Consider the following 21909-nt stretch of genomic DNA (forward strand, 5'->3'; position numbering starts at 1 on the left):
AGTCTTAAAATATGAAAAACACTATTACCTATGGCAGATGTGACGTAAAGTTGTGATAAATGATATTGAGATGAAATTGGAGGGAGATAATAAATATTGGCTTCCCTGTCCCTCCTACTTACGAAATAACGTTTCAAACTTTGTAATTCATGGACTCATTTCAAAGTTAAGCTCATTTGAAATGGAAAAATCCTATTTCGCTTTTCGGGCCACTGGCATTCTTTTCAACTGTTTCTAATACTGGACATTCGGATATTCTGCCACTCTTTTCTATCTTTCACTTCATAAAGAACTGTGTAAATAATGCTATTATAATGAATAGCAATAAGAAGTTCTACTAACGAACAATACCTAGACAATAACAATTCTATCGCTGTTACTTTCGTATGTCTTTGTGTTACAAGAGTGGCAATAGAAAGTTAACTTATATAAGTTAATAATTATATTTATTTATACATTATATTTATAATTACTTGTTATTAACATTATAAAGATGTTAAATCCACTTGGATGTCTCAAAGAATTCTATTCCTTCAGCTCTCAATCGATTAAGTATTGGTCGATAAATATCTGGGGTAAACGGAAAGACTACTCCTCGTTGTTGAATTTCACCTATTAACGAACAAGAAAAATAATATACTTTGAAATTATTATTAAATTATATGGTAAAATTTGTTCAGAAGGATGACATGGAATGAAAGTATAAGAAATATACATATGCATGGATATATAAAATCGCAATAATATGTGTTACGTTCTGTATAAACATAATTTTGAACGCCTTTATGTTAAAAGGGATAACAAATATCAAATGTAATTTTTATTATTCGATATGTAATACCGAACGAAGAAACATTTTTTAGAATAAACGGGAAAAAGAAGAACTATACCGTCAAGGATCATTTTAACTGCTATTGCCGTCGGATATCCAACAGTGCGCGCCATAGCAGAGTATCCTTGTGGTTCGCCATACAACACCAAATTAATTCCTCTGTTTTCTCTTCTGTTGTCTGGCCAGAGTATTCCAACGTCGTGTCTTAGAATTACTAAATCTCGTTCATTTTGATCATAGCACAGCTTTTTTGACAAATAATGTGTCAAAGTATCGAGAGGAGTATTCAACTTCAATACTAAATCTTCTTCAAGAAGTCCCAAGTCTTCAATTGCTTTTACGCTCTCTTCCGAGTTTAGCATTTCTGCCAACTTCCTTTTCAAATTTTCATAGAAGATATTATCATTCGCCAAACCAAGCAAATTGCAAATTAATACTCTCTGGAACAATAAAAAGTTAACCTTAGGTAATCTATGTAAGTTAAAAAGTTTTATCTGCCAAATATCATAACTTTACTCTATCGCATCGAGATTTTAAAAAAGGTTATAACGCGTATAATACATACGTGTATATTACTGGTATGTTCCAAATTATTATTGCAGAAAAAGCAGACATACTTAACAATTTCTCTTTATCTTTTGTTTACCTTAACCATAATCATATGACCACCTTTCGTTCTCAATTAAATTCGGATGTGTAGTTTAGTAATTGAAATATTGAAAATGTTAAATACAAAATTTGATACATTTCGTTTAAAGCAGAAAAGATCATGTGGAATCATTTTATGATTCTACTTCGTTATTCCGTTGATATACATAGGATTTTCGAAAAGCGAGCTATTAAGATGCAAAAAATTCATTACATTATGCATTACTCTATCAAAATAATCAGAGATAAAATGATAGAGTGTTTCCTATTCTGTGTAAGGTTTTCAGCAAGAGATGTCAGAAAATTTAAGGAGTACTTCTTCGAGCCAAGACAAGGCGAAAATATTGATTGGAAGATATATATAGTAATGTAACAAAGCAAGCCTAGACAGTCTAAAGAACGGGAGGTCAAGATCATCTTGATGATAAAAGTGATAACTTGATATACGATAACAAGGATATATATATATATATATATATATATAGGGTATATAATAATACAAATATCAGAGTTTTCTTAGAGCATTCACGATACGATCATAAAAGCTTTCGTTCGTGCGAAGAGGTTTACTAGCGTATAAGGATATTTTGACCTTCTTCTTCGGAAAACGGACAGGAGGCGCAAAAGCAATGAAAAAAATCCACATAAACGTGTGTAAATCCTATCGGATCTTATTTCGCAGTTACAGCCATTTTTATGTTTCAATAGTCCGCAACTGTTTACTTGCAAGTTACGAGTGAAATAATTAAATCTGTCATTTTGCATCGAAATTCTTTCTTAGTAATTTTCTATTGTTACGTTCTGTTTATTAACTAAACTGTTCCATTTCTTTTATTAATGTCAAGTTCATCTATGTTATTCTAAAATGTGTTAAAATTGCGAATATGTTTTTTTCTTTACCTAAACTATACTTTAAATAGCAAAAGCGAATTTTCTTTCTCTATGACGAGTATACTCATTATTAACCAAAGAGTTGTCATTATTAAATTTACATATAAATGTCACATTTACATACCCATGTAATATCTGGACCATTTGGATGCAAACTTGGGTGTGAGTTAAGATCCGTTAATCCAAGAAACTGTAAGGCTCGTATTGTATTACAGAAACCTTTATATCTTAATGTACCCCGCCGCATTGTTTGTACATTATTAAGTCCATATAAATCCTTGTAAATTGTACTATCACGATTGGGAAAACCTTCCAACGCAAAACCGGGCAAAAAGTCCAAATCTTGAACGGCGGACATAAGGTCTCCTCCTGATTCTATTTCTACGATCTTCAATAGAAAAATAAAATTGATTAATACACAACGTAATACTTAATTGTATATTTTTCCCAATCCTTCGATCAAGATCAAGTTAATATTTTTAGTATTTTAATTAATGTACTTTATATGTATGTACATTTTATTTATTGCAGTGACAAAGAAAACATTGATCCTTGCTGTATCTAGAAAATAGATATTATGTTTCCTTTTTTTAGTATATGTTTAAGGTTACATGTACTTCTTAAAGCCATTATTGGACACAGAGAGAATGATTAATGGAACAAAACGTATCTGTAATAGATCGTTTATACGATCAATGTATAAACCAATGTATAAATCAATATCTTGCAGAAAATGTAGAGCTCTTTTGCCGAAGTCTTCCTTTTGTAGCATGTTGAGCGAATTAATTAGTCCATGCTATACCCATTTAATAACGTATTTAAAATAGGTGATTAGGATATGTTCAAAAGAGTTTAGTATGCCACAAGTGTCACAAATATTCGGTCGAGTTTCGGTGACAAAGTGGGAATGTGTCCAGTTTGTATGAGCTATTCTTATTCTTAGTCTAGAGTTAGTGTTACTTGATCTGGCTTTGCGTAGCTTGGTAGATGTTGAATTTCTTCATTCTTCGTTCCATGTTTCTATTAACGTTTCAATCAATGCTTTCTGAGATCTTTGTAGAATATAGGTTCATAATTTATCGCAGATACGCCGAAGCTAACATGTTTCTAAGTTTTCTCCTGTTAAAGTAAATGCTCCAATGACGTATCAACGAATTAATATCATTTCAGGATAATCGGCATTAATGACAAGTTGTTCCTTTTTTTTTTCCATTTTTAAGCTACTATCCCAAATTGTTCGTCGTGTCGGAAGAAAGTAATAAAAATGGGCTGCGAACACTTGCCTATTTTAGGCAAAATCATCGTTAGGATACAGATGCGACATTTTGAATTGACTTTATTATTTACCCATAATCTAGTCGAATATCGGTCGAATTCGATTCTAGAATGCTTCAAACATTTAATTCCACGGAGATGGCTTTAAATACGCATTGATTTCATTCCTCCAAAAGAATAAAACATTTTTATGAATGTTTCTTATGCATTGTTCTTTTACGGATGTTTCATTCGACTGTCTACTTATGTATAGTTATAGTATATGATAGATAGTATATAATAGATGGACTTACTTGCTTATTAGAATAGAATTTGGCCGATGATAATGTATTCAGCAACACTCCACGTGGCGACCAACTAAATTTATATCGTAAAGGATTAGAGGAACATTCTGGAGCGGGTAAACCGCCGCACCAAGATACAAAAGATTCGATTTTTCCACCAGCTTGTTTAACATTGTCAAAACATTCTAGAGCCAATAAATGATCGATACCAGGATCAAGCCCTACTTCGTTAAGTATAGTCACTTCTGATGCAACAGCCCTAGTAATTAACACGTTAATGTATATTCATTTTAAATTGTCATAATTTCTAGATATTGTTTCGATATTAATAAATATTTTGCCGTTTACGATTTATAAATATCATTTTGTTACATTTGTTTGTATACTTGTTAATATCTTACTCTCTATGATTACTTACTCTCTATGTAAAGCTTTAACATCTTCATTCGTGTAACTAGCAGTCACTAGGTGAGTTTTAGCATGTATGCATACATTCGCGATAACATGATGTAGAGAATACGGTAACAATGAAACCACTACATCTGCCGATTTTACAATGTCGTTTAAAGTATCAGGACGTTCAATTACATCTAGCAGAACCGGTTCTACCCCGGGGAAATTATTTGCTAATACGTCTGCCTCCTCTTTCAATTGAGATGCAACAGTTAAATGTATGTTACTATCTCTATGTAAATATTCAACCAACGGGGCCGAGACGTGTCCAGCACCAAGAACAACCACCTATTTACAAAACAATGCTTGTTGATATATTACTTGATATTTAATTACCTTTTTTTTTATTTATAGTTACTTCGTGATCGTCCTGTTTTGCACAATGAAATTAGAAGTGACGCGAAGTAACAAGGAAATGTCTTATTAATATGATCAAAAATTCATATGTCCATATATATACAAATATGTAGTCACAGTCACATATTGGAAACTTTTATGAAAATGATCTTTCGCCTTATTCTATAAAATTGTTTTAATCGAGAAATAGAATAGAAATAGAAATAGAATAGTGTCTATAACTTTCAAGTTCGAGTACGTAACAATGATATGTGACTTTGAGACTTCGGAATACGTTTATCAACATCGATTATGTCGTTTCAATAATTCGATGAACATTTTTAATAATAAATAATATTCATATAATACATATAATACATTCGAATGATATAAAAATAGATAATGTATCGGTACTCGATGAATGAAATTAGTATCGTAAAAATTGACTCGAAAAGTATAATTTTTCTCTACCTTTTTGCTTTGTGCTTCTCTATTGTCTGCCTTATGTCTACAACGGTGATTTAGTAACCTTAATTCTTGGATATATTCAAAATTAGGTGTTAATCTTCCGTTGGATGCTATTATTGCATCATGTACCGCTGGACTAAAGTTATGTTCTTCTAATGGTGCTTTCGCATCCGACTGAATAATGTCCAACGCGTAAGGATATAAAAGATTTCCAAAGAAATCCGTAGATTCTTTTGGCAGCTGAGTTGGCATATTATCAATCGAACAGACCAACACTCCGGGTCCTTTAAAAGACTTTGTATCTTTGTTACGATCAGCATCGTATAAACAAAATGGAGTGTCAATCGTTGTACATTCGTTCATGAACCTATGAACATTTCGAAACAAGTATAAGGAGAGCTTAAGAACGTCCAAGCTTAACCGTTGCCAATTGTTTATGAATTCGCCAATTGGCTTTTATATATAGTATATAAAAAGATCGGTGCGAATGTCTAAATCTGTTATATAATATTATAAAAAAATCACTTAAGTAAACGATATGCGTGTTATATTAATATTGAATAAATTTAAACTTACTCGATACTGCCGCCAGGGTCTGCAGATATATCACAGATAGCTAACATTCGGTGGGGTAAAGAAGGAGCACCAACACTTGATGGTAACCAGGGAGTATAAGCTGGTCTTAGCAAGTATTTTGCATCTGGTATTGTTAACAATTTAGGCGAGTCAACAGCCCAATATATTCCATTAATTATCACTGATGCGTATGGTGCAATCTTTTTGCTGAAAGTGGAAATATATCTCTCAGGATGCTTGTCACACTCATCAGAATCGAAACCACCTCCATCTTTTCTTTCTAGATGATGTCTTCGTCTTACCTCGCATCCGTATATCTTCGTTGTATCTAAAACAATGTTGCCTGTTGTTTAAAATGCAATAATATTTACAATAAAATACAGCCAGTCCAAAAAAACAAAAATCCACATATACCTGCGCAATTTTGTTTGTATATGATTTACCTGTCGCAATTTGTCACAATATTATTTCTACCTACGATATAATCATTGTCGTTGTATTTCTAAAAAAAATACAGGAATAAAGGAATCAAAGGAATTAGAGAGGGAAAAGATAAAGGAGATTGAAATATGATTTCGCGTGAATGTAACAGGTGTATGTAATGTTTTGTAACACTGTATTTTCTATTTCTTTCCTTTTCTTCCTTTTTTTTTTTTTTTTTTTTTTTTTACTCCTTTCTTCTTGATAGAAACGAAAGTAAATGAATATGTGTCTTAATTCACGACCTCCAACAAACTCACAGAGTCCGTGTTTTTTACTATAATATTTCATACTTAAGGGATCTACATATTTGTGACTGACTATACACAAGATGAATTATAACACGTATAATTGAAAATTCACTGAATTTTGATCTTTCGATTAAACAATACATACAAAGTTTGTAATATAAACGAGAAGAGTATGATTCTTCGAGATTGTCATAATTCCTATGTGCTAAGAATTAATAGTTATGTCTAGACTGCGGAATTTTATGCGTTTATAGAAAATTTAAAAGTGAAACGTGCTTTGGATTCGTGATTCGAACGTTTACCACTAATGAAAACAAGTGGAACATAAATGGAACATATTTTTAAATAAGTCACTTTTTCCTTTCTTTCTAAATCTCATATTCAATCAATGGTAATCCGATTAAACTTCAGTATCTAGTACCAAGTACTCGAAATTCAATTTCTTTCTTCAATCGATAATTACAAAGTAGACATTAATTGAATTTGACATTAAAATGAATTGTTCCACTTTGTTGTTGAATTATGAACGGGAGGAAAGTAAAAATCTCTAATATCTACAGATTTATTATGAAATAAATTATAATAATAAAATATAATATATAAATATGCAACGCTTACCGCCATGTTCGGCAACCTTTTTCAACATTTCGGGTGGAACATATTCGTGAGGTAGCTCTTGAAAAACTTCTTGACCGCCTTGACTTACATTGCCACTGCCGGTGAAAATAAAAGTCAATGGTCCAATTGATTTAGGCATAGCACCTAATGCTATTTCGTATCCTGCATCTCGTATAGCTTGCCTTGCCATAGCGGAATCTCTATAATTGTGTGCTGGACCAATATGCTAGTAAACAATAATGACCGTTATTTATAGACAAACAATAAATATATAAAAATAAATACGTATTTATTAATTAATTTATTTACTAATTGCAGTATACGCGTACAATTTAAATGTGTGCACGCCACCATTTTTTTAACTACAAAAAATATGCAAAATTTTCTTCAAAATATCATTAGTTTGATTAATAATTTTAGACGCTACTTCGTATAATATTCTTTTACGTAAAATTTAATGCTTTATTCAAATTCGAGATAAAATATTAGACATTCCAACGAAAAACTAATATCCGTGATATGCCGATAAAAAAAGCAAAGTTAATGTCCGAAACCCTTTTTTTCGTATAGCAACTAATTTACGAGTTATTTGAAGTCGTCGTGTTACGAGACTCTCCCTATACATTAACGTATTTTAAAACCAACAGCAATATATTAAATAAAAATAGAAGATTCTTTGAGAAATTTTATTCGTTTACATGTGTTACAAAAGGGAAGCTTTTTTACCGTCCTATATGTGTCTATGATAAAAATAATAGTAAATCTAATTGCATAAAATACTTTCCAACATAATTATCGTTGTTATAGTAAATTTCTTAACATAATGTGATCTTACCATGAATGGTGTATGATGTCCTAACGCAAGTAATCTTAATCCAAGTCCATGTAATATATTCACCATACCAGCTACACCAGCATATTTCCCGAAGGCAACCACTCTTTGTCCATTATCATCTGTTAACTTTTCATAATCTAACAAACGTATATTCTTTTCCAGAATAGCATCCAGAAGAGGCATATTACTTTCTTGCGCCTTAATAGTATGAGAAAAAAAACAGTAAGTTCTATTCGATATAAGTTGATCCACAGGAACTTGTTTAACCCCAAAAATGACGGAAGCAGGACTAATATCCTCTTGTAGTATAGCACCTGCAGCTTGGTAGGCATGTGCCGGATAAGCTCTTCTATTACTAGGCTGTACAATTACTTTTACTCCTGCCCTGATTAATTGGCGAACATTCGCAGGTGCCAAAGGAGCCCTTCTTTCCCATACTGATTGATCTTCTCTTCTGATTGCTATTATTTTGCCTTTTAAATTCTGTGAAAAATATTTCGCGATACCGATTCTTAACATATCATGCAAGAAAATACATATTCCTATCTGTTCTTATTTTATAGCACGCACTACTTACATTCATACAACGTGCCGAAGACATGATCAAGTATACTATTAATAAATTCACATTGAATTTGCACTTGAGTAATTGAAAAGTCTTCAATGTGACACCATATAATCGTGTAAAAGATACAAAAAGACTTCCTATCAATGTAACGTGTGTTCACTTCATCGAGTCAACAATAATAAAGTGGCACGAGAAGAATACATACTGCAATATAGCATAACTACATCTATTTGGAAATAAAGTTGTATTACTGCCATGATATTACATGGGTCAGTGAGGTCAAACTCAGAATATGTTACTCTTACTACATCACTGATAAGCACCAAGCCACGTGCTTATCGAAACGATTTGACTTTCTTCCACCACATGATTTCCATCACTTCACAATTACTTTATATTGAAGATGTTCTTTTTTTTTTTTTTTTTTTTTTTTTATTTCTTTTTTTTTATTTTTTTCAATGTGACGTAATAATGAATGAAATTTTTCTTTAGTCCAATGTATCTTGCATTCGCTAATGACATATTGTTCCTCGATATTACGTACTATGATAGATTATTAGGAAATATATTATAATATATCAGAAAATGTTGAATCGGCTTGAATCGTTTGAAAGTATTTCGTAGCTCAAAAATATTGGAATCCCCCAAAATGTTAGAATTCTCAAAAATATTGTAATTCCCGAGTATTCCGAGAACTTGAATCATGGTCTGGTACGGTTTTTTTTTTTTTTTTTTTTTTTTTTTTTTTTTTTTTTTTTTTTTTTTTTTTTTTTTTTTTTTTTTTTTTTTTTTTTTTTTTTTAATATAGCCAACAATTTTTCCAAATTTTGAATCTCGAAATCTCGTTTTTCTTGAAACGAAAAATTACAGTGATGTGCAAATGTGTATAAACAGACCGCTAGTCTTATGAAAAACGCGATAATACTACCAATTATTCGATTGATCGGTAAGGATTAGCTAATTCTAATTACGAGATGAATCTGTCAAACAAAATATAATAGTTTAGTTACATTCGTATTAACAATATACGGAATACTTTTTTAAGAATAAAGACTCGATACCACGTTTACAGTTTTATACATTTCATCAGAAACGGACGAAACAGTGAATAAACGGAACGTAAAATGAAGCTACTTGATAAAGGCCAAAGAAACAGTAAATAAATAGATAAATAATTTCAGTCTGGAAGCCTTGAATAGGAGTTGATTTACAAATTTTATAAAGTTTTCAATATCCCACGTAATTTACCATTACAAATATCTACGGTTATTATCAACAACAGTCTTTCCAATTTCCGCATCCGTCCTTACTTCTTGTTTCCTTTTATTTATCATTTATCATTATCACCTAATGACAAAATCCGCAATCACTTAGAGAAATATGGTATGAGTATGAGTGATAATTTCGAAAATAAAAAAAAACGAAACTATAGCGGTGTGCCAAATTTGACAAGAAATGGTAGGCCGCAGATTATTTCCGACAGAGAGGTGCATAAAATTGTACGTCGTATTCGATCTATATGTCATAAAATACCAAAAACCGCTGCTACTATATTTATCTTATAATTACCTTAACCCTTGTCAATCAATCGAACGATTGGTAGTATTATCGCCCTTTTTTTTTCTTTTTATCAAACTTGCGGTACGTATTTATACTTTTGCTTGTTATTGTATATCACTTACATGCATATTTGAAAGATTAATTTTTTTCTGTATTCTATCTTCCATAATTGCATAACCCAATAAATTCAAAAACACTTAAACACTCTAAAATCACATACAGTGCTTGTATTTAAAAACGCTCATTCAGAAATGTGATCCGATTTCTCAAAATTCCGAGGAATCGCAACATTTTTGACAATTTCTGATTATGGTTAAATAAAAGAAAATTTTATATTCGATTTATTTTATTATTATATGAAATACTATCTTTACACATTACACAAATATCAATTAGATTGTGTTTTAATAGATAAATACATTTTGTTTTTTATTGTCTGCTTAGTTGGATTTATCTTTTTCAGTATTTGAGTCATCACATTAACTAATTGTTCCGAAGTAAGACCAGTTTTCTTCGATTTAAACTTTTGTAAAAGTTCCGTTGTTGTCATTGGTTTACGCATAAGATAACGCCTTACTGCATCTTCTGTGATGCCGGATTCACTGCAACATAACAAAAATACCTTTTACTTAAAAAATGATATTCTAAATATTTTTTCACGTGTTTAATATTTAGATACCATGCTTAATGATTAGATTAGACGAAACCTTAACTCAAACGAAACATTAGCTTAATTCATAGTATATTAAAAATTATAATCTCATTATCAATTAATTTTAATTATATATAGATGAGAAAGATATATAAAAGATAGATCTATATATAAAATAGTATTTTCAAAATTGAAAAAATTATGCGGAGAACAATTTTAATTGTTTGTAATAGCAGGCGACATACCTGACTCCTGGAATGTAAGAATTTACTGGTACTAAATTGAAATTATCCAATTTCAATTTTTTTGCTTGCGATAAATCTGGAGATCCAGATTGTTTTCTTTTTAAATTATCTAACATCGCGGCTGGTATAGGAGTTGCAGATCTTGAACTATGAGCACTATTAGATTTTTTATTATCTTTTTCCTTTATTGTATCAGATCCTGAATCTGAATCACTGGAAAAGTCACTAGAAGAATCTTTTCCTGACGCAAGCTTTTTTACATCCTTTTTCTTAGATTGTTTCTTCTTTTTCTTTTTATCTTTTTTCTTATCTGCATCTTTATTGGTCTTATCTTTATCCTTTATAAGAAAGTAAACAAACGGAATAAATATCTCAATTAACATATACATTATTATAATTTTTAGTATTTTGAATTTACCTTATCATCTTTATCCTTATGTTCGTCATCTTCGTCTTTTTCTTCTTCACCATCCTTTTTATCTGCCTGTTCTTCGTCATCGTCATCTTCATCAGAAGCAAGTAATTTTCTCAATGCATCTTCTTCCGCAACCGACTTAATTTCTTTTTGTTGTTCCAATTCTGATTCAGAATCGGACGAGTCAGAAATATAATCACATTCTCTACCTTCTTCATCCCCATCGTCACTTTCTTCAAATGCTTCATCATCAGAAGCGTTTTTCTTCTTCTTTTTCTTGACAGCAACTAATACAAATATTTCAATTTATATTTTAACTGTCCATAATAACAAATACAGAAATTATATTTATTATAATAAAATAAATCCAAAATATCAACTATATAACATTAACTATAGAAATAAAAATTAAATTATCTTAACACACTGATTGCATATGACACATTCAATATATATATATTACGGTATTGTATTTCACAGACTAAGTGTGTAACATATCTCATCTAAGTAATGACAAAAATAAAAGAAACGTATAACTAAACCGATATTAAGTATAATTAGCAGCACATACATTTCTTAACAATATCAGAAATAATGTTCACCTTTGCCTTTCTTTTTTTTCTTACTGTCATCTTCTTCATCGGAATTTTTTTTATTTTCCTCGTCATCACTAGCTGAATCATCATCATCGCTATTCATCCACTCATCCATTTCAGATATTTTTAAATCTTTCTCCTTTTTACTTGGCTTTTTCCCTTTTCCACCTTCTAACATTTCCTCATCATCTGCACCCTCCTCATCATTCCTAAGTCTTTTACGCAACATCAATGAAAAATAATTCATTACTTTATTTCTACGACTAAACTCCTGCTCTGCTTCTTCTGCGCTCAATGCTTTGTACCTTTGAATTGGTTGAAAATTATACCTGGATATAAAAATTGTATCCGTTAACATTGTAATAAATTCCGGTTTAATACTCAAGAAAATTAATTACCATTCGTGCAATGGAAATGCTTCTATAGCTCCATCAGCAGCATGTGTAAAAACATAATATGCAGCATTTTCACTCACACCACCTTCCCTTATACCTTTAAACTTTTTCCCAGTTTTTCCTCCAGATTTTAAAATCCAAGGTTGATCTTCTGGTTTATATTTTCTACTTGTAATGCCAAATTTTTTTCTTCTTGCTTCTTCTCTCGCATCTCGTCCAAATTCAGAGCCAGCTCCAAATTTTGGTATTTCCTCTTCTATTCCTTTGTATTCCTTCATATTATTTTCACGTTCCATTTTCACTTGAGTCCATTTTGAAAAATCAACATTTAATGTGGCATTAAAACGCATCACATTGTGCTTTTTCTTGTTATTTCTAAAACACAACATTTTATTTAATATTAATTCTATATGTAATTTGTAGTTATTATATAATTATTTTGTTATATACTTTGGTACTCTGATACTGAATTCCTGTATGGAAGGCACAAGTGAAACCTAAAAATTATAATTACATTAATATGTTAAAATACCATTACGATAAACAAATAAATGAATAAAGTATTTCAGATGTAATTTTATTATCCTTTTATCCTATTATCCTACAACAATAAACTAGTTTCTATAAAATGTTTCATTTTTCATTCAGTTATAACCTATATACAAATTTTACACTCCATTTTTAATTGTTATTACTCATACAAAAATTTTATGTTTAGATACCTTTGGAACCGCAGACGATGTCATCTTGATAATTGAGTTTATAATAATTATAAGCTTTATAATAACGAAAAGAAGAAAACCATCACAATATATCACTATGCAAAATTAGATTTTATATTGTAGGTTATCTATAAGAATGGACAATTCTTTGTCAAATTTATGCACATACAAGCTATCTTGATATGAATAACGACTTCGTTGAATTATTTTATGAATGAAAACACCAAGTTTCACCAACGAAAATTAACAGAAAATATAGACCTAATACCACAATATATGTAACCGAAGCAATCTATAGAATAGTAATGGCAGATATAGTGTCGATACTTTCCAATTCAAATATCGACATTTTGTATCGATATATAATGCGACGATATATTCAGTACCAATACGTAACTCAAATATATCGGAAATGTCCAATCAAACTTTGAAATCAATTCAATTCAATTCACTTCTAAGCAAATTAACCAAAAAATATTCAACAATGAGTACAACATCTTTTTCATTTGAATGGCTATTCTCCAAAACGGGTCGAGGTCTAAATGCAGCAAGAAATCTCTTAAATGGAGAACATTTCCAATAATTGCTATTTTTAATTCCATTGAAGAGTGGTACTTTGAATAAAATAATCTATATTTTATAATTGGGTTTAATATTCTATAATTATGTTTATTGTATATTTATAACATCAAATTTAAATAAATTATTTATTTTCATTCTTAGATTTTATTTTAACTAATATACTTTTAATTTAATTACAGGTATCAATACCGTTGATATCGATATTTTATTCCAGATATTATCAATCTATGATCTTCTCAATACTCTCAATACTCAATGATATATATTGATCCCTAGAGTATTGAGAAGATCATAGATTGATAATATCTGGAATAAAATATCGATATCAACGATATCAAATACCAAATACCGATATAATTTAAATATATCGCTATCACTAGTTCAGAATGGTAATAGCAGATAAAAATAGTCTCCCACGTTTCTAACGTGTAAGTCAAAGTGAACAGGATGATCCGAACTCCGGGATCGTTATTTATCTGTTTCGAATTCAATTTTAAATTTAATTCGAATGACTTTAACTCAACAATGTTCTAGAAATGGTATTCGCTGCCGCCAGAAATAGCCAAGAGACTATTTCGATAAGTTCGACTGTTGCCCGTTATTCCCAATCATCGAATTCCTCAGTTTCACTAGGTAGCACTGCCAGAGGGAATCGATTCTCGGTTATCCCGAAATAAGAGGTGAGCACTTAGAACGACTGAATGAGATGAATTCAAAATTTGACCCATTTATCTATAGTGCGCCGCTATCTTGAATATCTCAGTCGATCGTGTACTTGATATCGATCCTCGTTAGTATGCAGGAATGAATAGTGTCGCCTAGCGTGTTAATGCAACTGGCAAGTATTTGCACTTTCGGCTTAACTGCTATGGGCAGGGGTACTAGCACGAGGAGGATTAATGTTTCTTAAGGAAGAATGTATGATTTTAATATTTCTTTAATTTATCAGTTTATTTAATTTCATCAAGTTGCTATATTTATTAACTTATTTTGTCACACATTTATTATTCCGTTTTATTTATCTCCGATCCCTCCACAACAAACTTAGTAGAATATGTATAACTATCGTAGTTAACGAGCGAAACGGCCCTTGACGACAGCGGGTGTAGCTCTTCTGTGCGAAGGGCACCCTCGCGTTCAGGAATGGGTGAACTAGAATGCGAGAACCTTATGTCCCCCATTTTTATGTCCTTTCCCTCTTATATTCCTCCTCGCTCTTGGCATCTAACGTCAATGGAAAATTAATTTTCCAGTGTTCTCTGTTGGAACCAACGTCGCCTCACAAATCTTGCCCAAAGACGAGCGGGCAATTGCCTACTACCAATGGGAAGAGAAATTGTGAAGTCGTAGTAGGCGACTTCAATTATTAAAGATACCGTAACCGGATGCGATTTTACAACCACATTTAACAGTCAAAGGTTGCATCAGCAAACGCAGGGTTTCATTTGCTATTATTTTCGAATAAAGTTATATAAGGGAGTGAGAATGAATAGACCCAAACGAATTGTTTTATTTAAATAGTAACACTAATAGTCGAGCAATGAGGAGGGTGGTTACAAAATCTCTGTGTTACAAAACTCTCACCTTGTTATTATACCCTGTCGATCACACAAGGAGAATTTTCGGTAGTCAGTTATACTTGGCTGAACTATCTGAACTTGTTTACCAAATGAACTTCTATTATTAATTTAACTGACCGAAGTAGCTGCTCGTAGTAATTGTTTACTGATTGACGTTAAATAACTCGTTGAAGCGACTGAACCAAACTGTTTACTGAAAGACCAAACTGAAGCAACTGATTGAAACAACTGTGATTGACTTGACTAGAAGTTCGAAGGATAAGTATCACGCAATGTTTCGTTCCCACGTGAACTGTTTGTCTTTGTGCGAACGATGGAATGTTAACACGTAGTTATCTTGCAACTGTTGCAGTTTCATATTGGGGTTTGGTATGTGGTCTTCCCAAGAGTGTTGCAGTCTTCATTTCTGCTGATGTCCTCAAGAGTATTACCGTTTCATATTTCTGCTGATTAGAGTTCGATATGCGATCTTCACAAGTACGTTGCAGTTTCCTATCTTTGCTGATAACCTTCTCAGGAGTATTAAGGTCTCCTATTTCCGCTGGTTAGAGTCTGGTACACAGTCTCCTTGAGGGCATTGCATTCTCCCATCTTCCTTCTTCTGCCTACTGGGGTGTCATGGTGAAGTGCGCGCGTAAAGCGGGGCGCGTAGGCGAGCATTCAATTGTTCTGCCAGCTCTCCACACTGCAACAGGTATTACTCCACACTCCGTGATATAACAAAGTGTCTTACAATGTAATCATTTATTCGTGCGATATTTCTTTAAACACTCTGGGGACCGGCTGCTCGGACAAGCATATAGCCTAAATTTTCCGGTGTTTTTCGAGCGATTGAAAAATATTCAAAGCGATATATTACATCTAATATATTGATTACGGTTTCCTATCATTCAAGCATATGTATAATGTAATGTAAAAACACTTTCATAACATTTCATTTATAGCATCCATTGCTTTTTTCACTATTTTATTTAACAGTAGTTAAAATTTTTATAGGATACCGCATGAAGTATGAAAGACGCGAATTTGTATCTTTGGTTCCCAGAGTGTTAATTCTGTTGTGCTTATTTTTGTACGAACTAATTGAAGTGACATGATGTGGTATTAACTGATTGTGACGTGCATATTATTGCTTTATTATTTCAATTTTGATTGTAGGTTAACACTTTACATCAGAGTTGACAGACTTTTGCAATTTTGTTTATTATTACGATTCATTATTCGGACAATATTCTATAAGCGATTCGTTGTCATCTTGTTCGCGTAGTTTCCTGATCATGAACGCAGCAGAGCCGATGACCTCTGTTTCCAGCCCGGCCGTACAGGTATATAAATTCAATTTCTTGTTTACCCCTTGTTAAAATTTAGTTACTACTTTCTTCTTCGTGTATTATTTCAGTGTAAGAAACCCAAAAAGAAAAGGAAAAGGCTGAATAAGAACGGTTCGAGGAAGCGCAGGCACCGTGCAGGGATGAGGTTCCAGGAACAAAAGAGAAGAGCGTGTATGCCGAAGGAAGTCTTGCCCGCCTTCCTCAGCACACCGAATCCTGCGTCAACGCAGCGGTCCAGCAGTCCCTCTCTCGTTGACTTTACGTTGTCAGGTGAAGATACTGCGGAGCTCTCGCCGTGTCCGTCCCCTGTTGAATTGCTCGTGACGGACCATTGTGCCAAAGTCTGGTTATCTTCGAAGATTCCGGTCGAAATTTTGAATGCGCACGTAAGTCATCATATTTCCGGAGTAGGAGGGGTTTCGCCCATCGTACGGTCCTGGTGCATGGATGTCTTTCATCAGAAGTATTTCGCCGAAGATTTTTCTGATATGCCTTCTTATGATTTCAATATTCATCGTTTAAATTCTGATTCTACATTGTAGTGTATATATATATTTGTTATACACACACACATATTTGTTATATATTTGTTATATTTGTTGTATATGGCTCGCGTCGATCGCAACCCGTGACATATCCTTATCTTTTCTAAAGTCACGGCTCATGTTGATCGCGAGACGTGACATCAGCCAAAAGATGGGAAGTAAGAATAAGAGCCATAAATTTTACCCATGTTCATCGATAATCTCCCTATTCATCTCTACTTGTAAGTTAAGCTATTTTTATATGATGCGTAACGACAAAATGTTAAACGTCTTCAATTTTTCTATTATCGTATTCATTAATGATAAATAAATATAAATTATAATTTAAATAAAAATAAATAACAAAATTAGAAAAATTTTGTGCAGATTTTGTTTACATATTTTAAAACAATAAATAAAATTATAAAAATTGATTCCAACAACACGTAAAATAGAATTACAACTAGTAATTAAAATAAGATTTAGGAAATCAGCTGGAGCGTGGATTGGTTGTGATTGTACAAGTGAAACCTTATTATCATCGAGTAAGAACAAGTCAGTAACCAATGATTAAGGCGATCCCAAGTACCACGTGGTTGTACTATCCGCTCCCCAGAAGTGGCTTCACACTCTTCGCCTTAAGTAAAGGTTTATGCTCTATCCCTATATTTCTATGTACACATTATAGATGCATATCACGACTCAATTTTCAGACGATTTTCCCTAGGCTTCGGTATACGAGAGTCAAGACCTGTTTATATGATCGTGGTATACACACCATACACTGTGGCCCAGACTTGTTTGTACATCTAGTAACTAATTCTAGTAATAACGTTTAAACGATAAGAAATATAGTAATTTAGTATGAATTTAAATATTTGTATAATTTTGGAATAAAAATCCAATGATTGTGAAAGGTTAATTACATGCAATAGATCATATAAAAAATTACAATATTATTAATAAAGATATATTAAAAAATATTATATTGAGTGTTTTATTTCTTTCCATAACTGTATTATAATTGATATTTATGTTATTTATGGCATAAATATTATTAATTGATAAAACACATATATTTAGAAATCTAAAAGCAAAATATTTACATATACTTTACGTACATTTATTGGAAACATAAAAGATGAAACACTTAAATGATGATCGGTCGGCCATCTGCTGATGTTGCAGCCGAAGCCACGTCATATTTTGTATGCTTTGTGACTTAGGTGTGTGAAGTATTTCTCGATTCTCTTATAAAAATTACTTTTCAGCAACCGAAAAGATGAACATATTTCGACTCTTAGGTGACTTATCACATCTCGTTGCAATTATCATCCTCCTTCTCAAAATATGGAAAACACGAAGCTGTGCCGGTATACATCACTGATATGATTTACATTTATTATACTTATTATTATTATTATTACACTTATTATACCTAAACTATTATATTTTCATTTAAAATATCCATTTTTAATAATATCTGATGCGTGTTTTACAGGTATAAGTGGCAAGTCGCAAATTTTATTTGCGATTGTATATACAACACGTTATCTAGATTTGTTCACAACATACGTGTCATCATACAATACATTTATGAAGCTCATTTTTATCATGACTTCTATTGTTACAATTTTTTTAATGAATGCGAAATTTAAAGCTACATATGATCATAATCATGATACATTTAGGTACGTCTTTATTTTATAATAGTATAAGTCGGGAACAAAGATAATTGGGCAATAACTGCTATCTATCTCCTTGTCTTTGCCCCCGATTGTATAGATATATATTAAATGACTATATACCATATTTATAATAATACATTTATTATGTAATATACATATATGTGTATGTTTTTATAATTTTTAAGTAACATCTGTACGTTGTAATTGTATGTAATAATATCTGTTATTTGTTTTCAGAATTGAATTTTTAATCCTACCGGCATTGGTGTTGGCGTTATTAATCAACAATGAATTCACAATTATAGAAGTTCTATGGACATTTAGCATTTACTTGGAGTCTGTAGCAATATTGCCACAATTATTTTTGGTATCAAAAACCGGAGAAGCAGAAAGTATTACCAGTCACTATCTTTTCGCTTTGGGGTCTTATAGAGGCCTGTATTTGTTAAACTGGGTGTATCGTTATTATGCAGAAGATCATTATGATCTAATTGCTATAGTTGCTGGTCTAGTACAAACAATTCTTTATTGCGACTTTTTCTACCTCTATATTACCAAAGTATTGAAAGGCAAGAAGTTACAACTACCTGCTTAGCTGCATAGAAGTATTATCATTTGGAAAATTATATATTGCTCAAACGAGCGGTATTATTATTAATTGAATTTATATAAATTTTGGCAATATTTAAAAATCGAGGAATGTTCATGTACAAAGTATACATTTTATTAATTGTAAAGCATTCCATTTTTCTTTACGTTCAACATCAGAAACATCCATGTATAATTTCTCATTTATATCCCACATGGCAACATTATTTTAGACTGTTATCCTCATTGATTCTCAGCATATTACGTCTTTATATAATACATAATAAGTATGTATTACTATGATAACTATATCATTCATTTAATTAAAATATACATAAAATACAAAATAATTGGAAATTAAGGTAATAATGTTGTGATTTCAAAATTTTTTTATATTTTTTAGAAACTAGAAATTAATTATAATGATATTTTATATTTGTAGCTTTTGATATATTAATTTCATTTAAATGAAATTATATCATATTAATTGATTAACAACGCAGAATTATATAATTTACTAAATCGGTTACGTGTATTGCTTCACTAAGAGTTGTAGATCTGTCTCTTACATATATAATGCCATTTTCAAGACTAGTCGTATCAACAGAAACTATAAAAGGAATTAAGCATGTATCTATAATTTTTTCTGAAGTGGTTAATATTGTATTTAGGCCCTTTGTTCTTAGCATATTATTTAAGTAAAGTACAAAACGATTTAAATCATCATTTTGGGTATTCTCTTCATTATTTGAACTTTTTATATGAAATGCAACTTTATGTGGTGCTAACTTGGAATGAAGATGCGTTTTGGAAGATTTATTCATATCATATGCGTCACAAAGTAGTGCTAAACAACCCCAATCTAAAGATACCTTATGCTCAACCATCTGTATGTTGGTAAAATCTTTTTTACTATCAACCTGGAAATAAAATAATCCATAAAAATAACTGTTATTTATAAATTTCTATGAATTCAAGTATGTGAAAGAAGAAATGCAAGGCACCTGGGAAAATAGTTTTTGAACATCTGTATGGTAAGTTATCTTTTCCACGATAATATTGCCAAATGGGAATTGAGCTTCAATATCTACTACATTATAACCTTTTATCTTTTTTGCTTCTGTAAGCTTAAATCTAGAAGGATATTGTGCTAATCTCCGCCACCAAATTTTACGTTCTTTCTGAATTTTATGGAATAAATCTTTTGTTTCTGTATTATTGTTAAAAATATTTGTCACAGCAATTCTGTGAGAATTTGATTTTTGTATAGGCAATAGATTTGAATCCCAATAATCTTTTGAGTTCGTTATTGAAGCTAATCCAAATGGTATATCACTCATTTCAGTTTTTATAACAAAGTTTAGAGTCTGATTAAATTCATCTGATAAGAATATATTATAGCGTGACATTGTAATGCAATTTAAAAACCATTGTTCTTCGAGATTTCTTAGTAGCATTTTACCTTGAGGGCCATATTTAAGCCCGCATTTTGTAAGACTAATAAAATGTGAACTTAATTCCTTTAGTATATTTCCTATATTCATGATGCTTGTACAATAGTCTGCAATGGAGCTACAAAATATTCTTCCTCTGTAATAGTAGCATTCATTAAGATTTCTTTTTTAGATATGTTATGCTCTACATTATCATTTCGCAAAAGCATAGATTCTGTCTCAAATGGACTATACATAGGTTCGATTTCTTTATTAATCTTTGTATTGCGTAAATTTTCTGTAAAAATAATTGCAGCTTTTAGAACGGACAAACCATAATCGTCATCAACATTAAGTAAAGATAATTGTTCTATTTTTTGTATTGTCTCTTGTTTTATAACTGGCACTGTTGAACTCGAATCTACGGGCTTCATAGAACGATGATAAAGGACTGAATTTGAGAACATTGGTAAAAATATATAATTCAGTCGTTGAGTACATCGAACAAGTGCCATTTGTAGAATGTTATTTATAATAGTATTCTTACTTATCCAGCAATTAAATTTTCAACAATTATTTTGTGATTTAATATTCTGTCACTGTAGTCAATACAATTTCACATTTGTTTTATATGTATTCAATGCAACATTTTATAGTTATACGTTATACAGACTGATATACTTTATATGTACTATATATATATACAGACTACAACATCCAGCGTGCCATGGAGGGTAAAAATGGCCGTGTAGGGAATTTTGATGACGTAATGTAGCACGGTAACGATAGGAATAACGGTGCATTTGTGTTGGAGATGCGATGACGCTATAATTTGGAATCGTTTATTTGTAGACGCCTGTACGTGTTTATATACAGCTTATATATTATGATTAGAGAGGTATAGCGGATTTGTATTTTATAATTTGTATTGTTTTATTAAAGTTGCAGTATGACTATAAGTTCAGGCAAGGCAAATTTTATATAATCTCTGTTTAGGCGACATAAAATCATTGACTTTTTGTTTTCTGTATTATGATAGTTTTCGACGCGTAGAATTCAAAAATTCAAGTCTTTAGAAATTCA

General features: G+C 31.4%; 6 protein-coding genes across 6 annotated transcripts; 2 read left to right on the plus strand and 4 right to left on the minus strand.

Moving 5' to 3' along the window:
- Positions 1-427: 427 nt before the first annotated feature.
- Positions 428-8811, minus strand: LOC126928864 (alpha-aminoadipic semialdehyde synthase, mitochondrial). The gene is made up of 10 exons (XM_050744705.1): positions 8525-8811; positions 7948-8430; positions 7113-7338; positions 5764-6091; positions 5191-5554; positions 4349-4671; positions 3940-4189; positions 2496-2759; positions 891-1272; positions 428-612 (listed from the first exon to the last, which is right to left on the minus strand). Exons 1-10 carry the CDS (start codon positions 8546-8548, stop codon positions 497-499), a joined length of 2760 nt encoding a protein of 919 aa, XP_050600662.1. The 5' UTR covers positions 8549-8811; the 3' UTR covers positions 428-496.
- Positions 8812-10403: 1592 nt separating this feature from the next.
- LOC126928865 (general transcription factor IIF subunit 1) lies at positions 10404-13425 on the minus strand. The gene is made up of 7 exons (XM_050744706.1): positions 13101-13425; positions 12829-12875; positions 12382-12753; positions 11990-12312; positions 11391-11674; positions 10973-11310; positions 10404-10677 (listed from the first exon to the last, which is right to left on the minus strand). The coding sequence occupies exons 1-7, from the start codon at positions 13122-13124 to the stop codon at positions 10464-10466; spliced, it is 1602 nt and encodes a 533-aa protein (XP_050600663.1). The 5' UTR covers positions 13125-13425; the 3' UTR covers positions 10404-10463.
- A 2851-nt stretch (positions 13426-16276) lies between these two features.
- LOC126928866 (uncharacterized) lies at positions 16277-17494 on the plus strand. Its single transcript, XM_050744707.1, has 2 exons — positions 16277-16587; positions 16662-17494. The coding sequence occupies exons 1-2, from the start codon at positions 16540-16542 to the stop codon at positions 17133-17135; spliced, it is 522 nt and encodes a 173-aa protein (XP_050600664.1). The 5' UTR covers positions 16277-16539; the 3' UTR covers positions 17136-17494.
- A 784-nt stretch (positions 17495-18278) lies between these two features.
- LOC126928561 (ER lumen protein-retaining receptor) lies at positions 18279-19542 on the plus strand. Its single transcript, XM_050744195.1, has 3 exons — positions 18279-18490; positions 18619-18808; positions 19043-19542. The coding sequence occupies exons 1-3, from the start codon at positions 18400-18402 to the stop codon at positions 19398-19400; spliced, it is 639 nt and encodes a 212-aa protein (XP_050600152.1). The 5' UTR covers positions 18279-18399; the 3' UTR covers positions 19401-19542.
- On the minus strand, positions 19508-20937 carry LOC126928503 (DNA polymerase subunit gamma-2, mitochondrial). Its single transcript, XM_050744184.1, has 2 exons — positions 20398-20937; positions 19508-20313 (listed from the first exon to the last, which is right to left on the minus strand). Exons 1-2 carry the CDS (start codon positions 20935-20937, stop codon positions 19885-19887), a joined length of 969 nt encoding a protein of 322 aa, XP_050600141.1. The 3' UTR covers positions 19508-19884.
- Positions 20911-21379, minus strand: LOC126928577 (glutamyl-tRNA(Gln) amidotransferase subunit C, mitochondrial). The gene has a single exon (XM_050744225.1). It carries the CDS (start codon positions 21339-21341, stop codon positions 20934-20936), a length of 408 nt encoding a protein of 135 aa, XP_050600182.1. The 5' UTR covers positions 21342-21379; the 3' UTR covers positions 20911-20933.
- Positions 21380-21909: the final 530 nt, after the last annotated feature.

The sequence above is a fragment of the Bombus affinis genome, chromosome 2 (assembly GCF_024516045.1).
Source record: "Bombus affinis isolate iyBomAffi1 chromosome 2, iyBomAffi1.2, whole genome shotgun sequence".
Taxonomy (NCBI): domain Eukaryota; kingdom Metazoa; phylum Arthropoda; class Insecta; order Hymenoptera; family Apidae; genus Bombus; species Bombus affinis.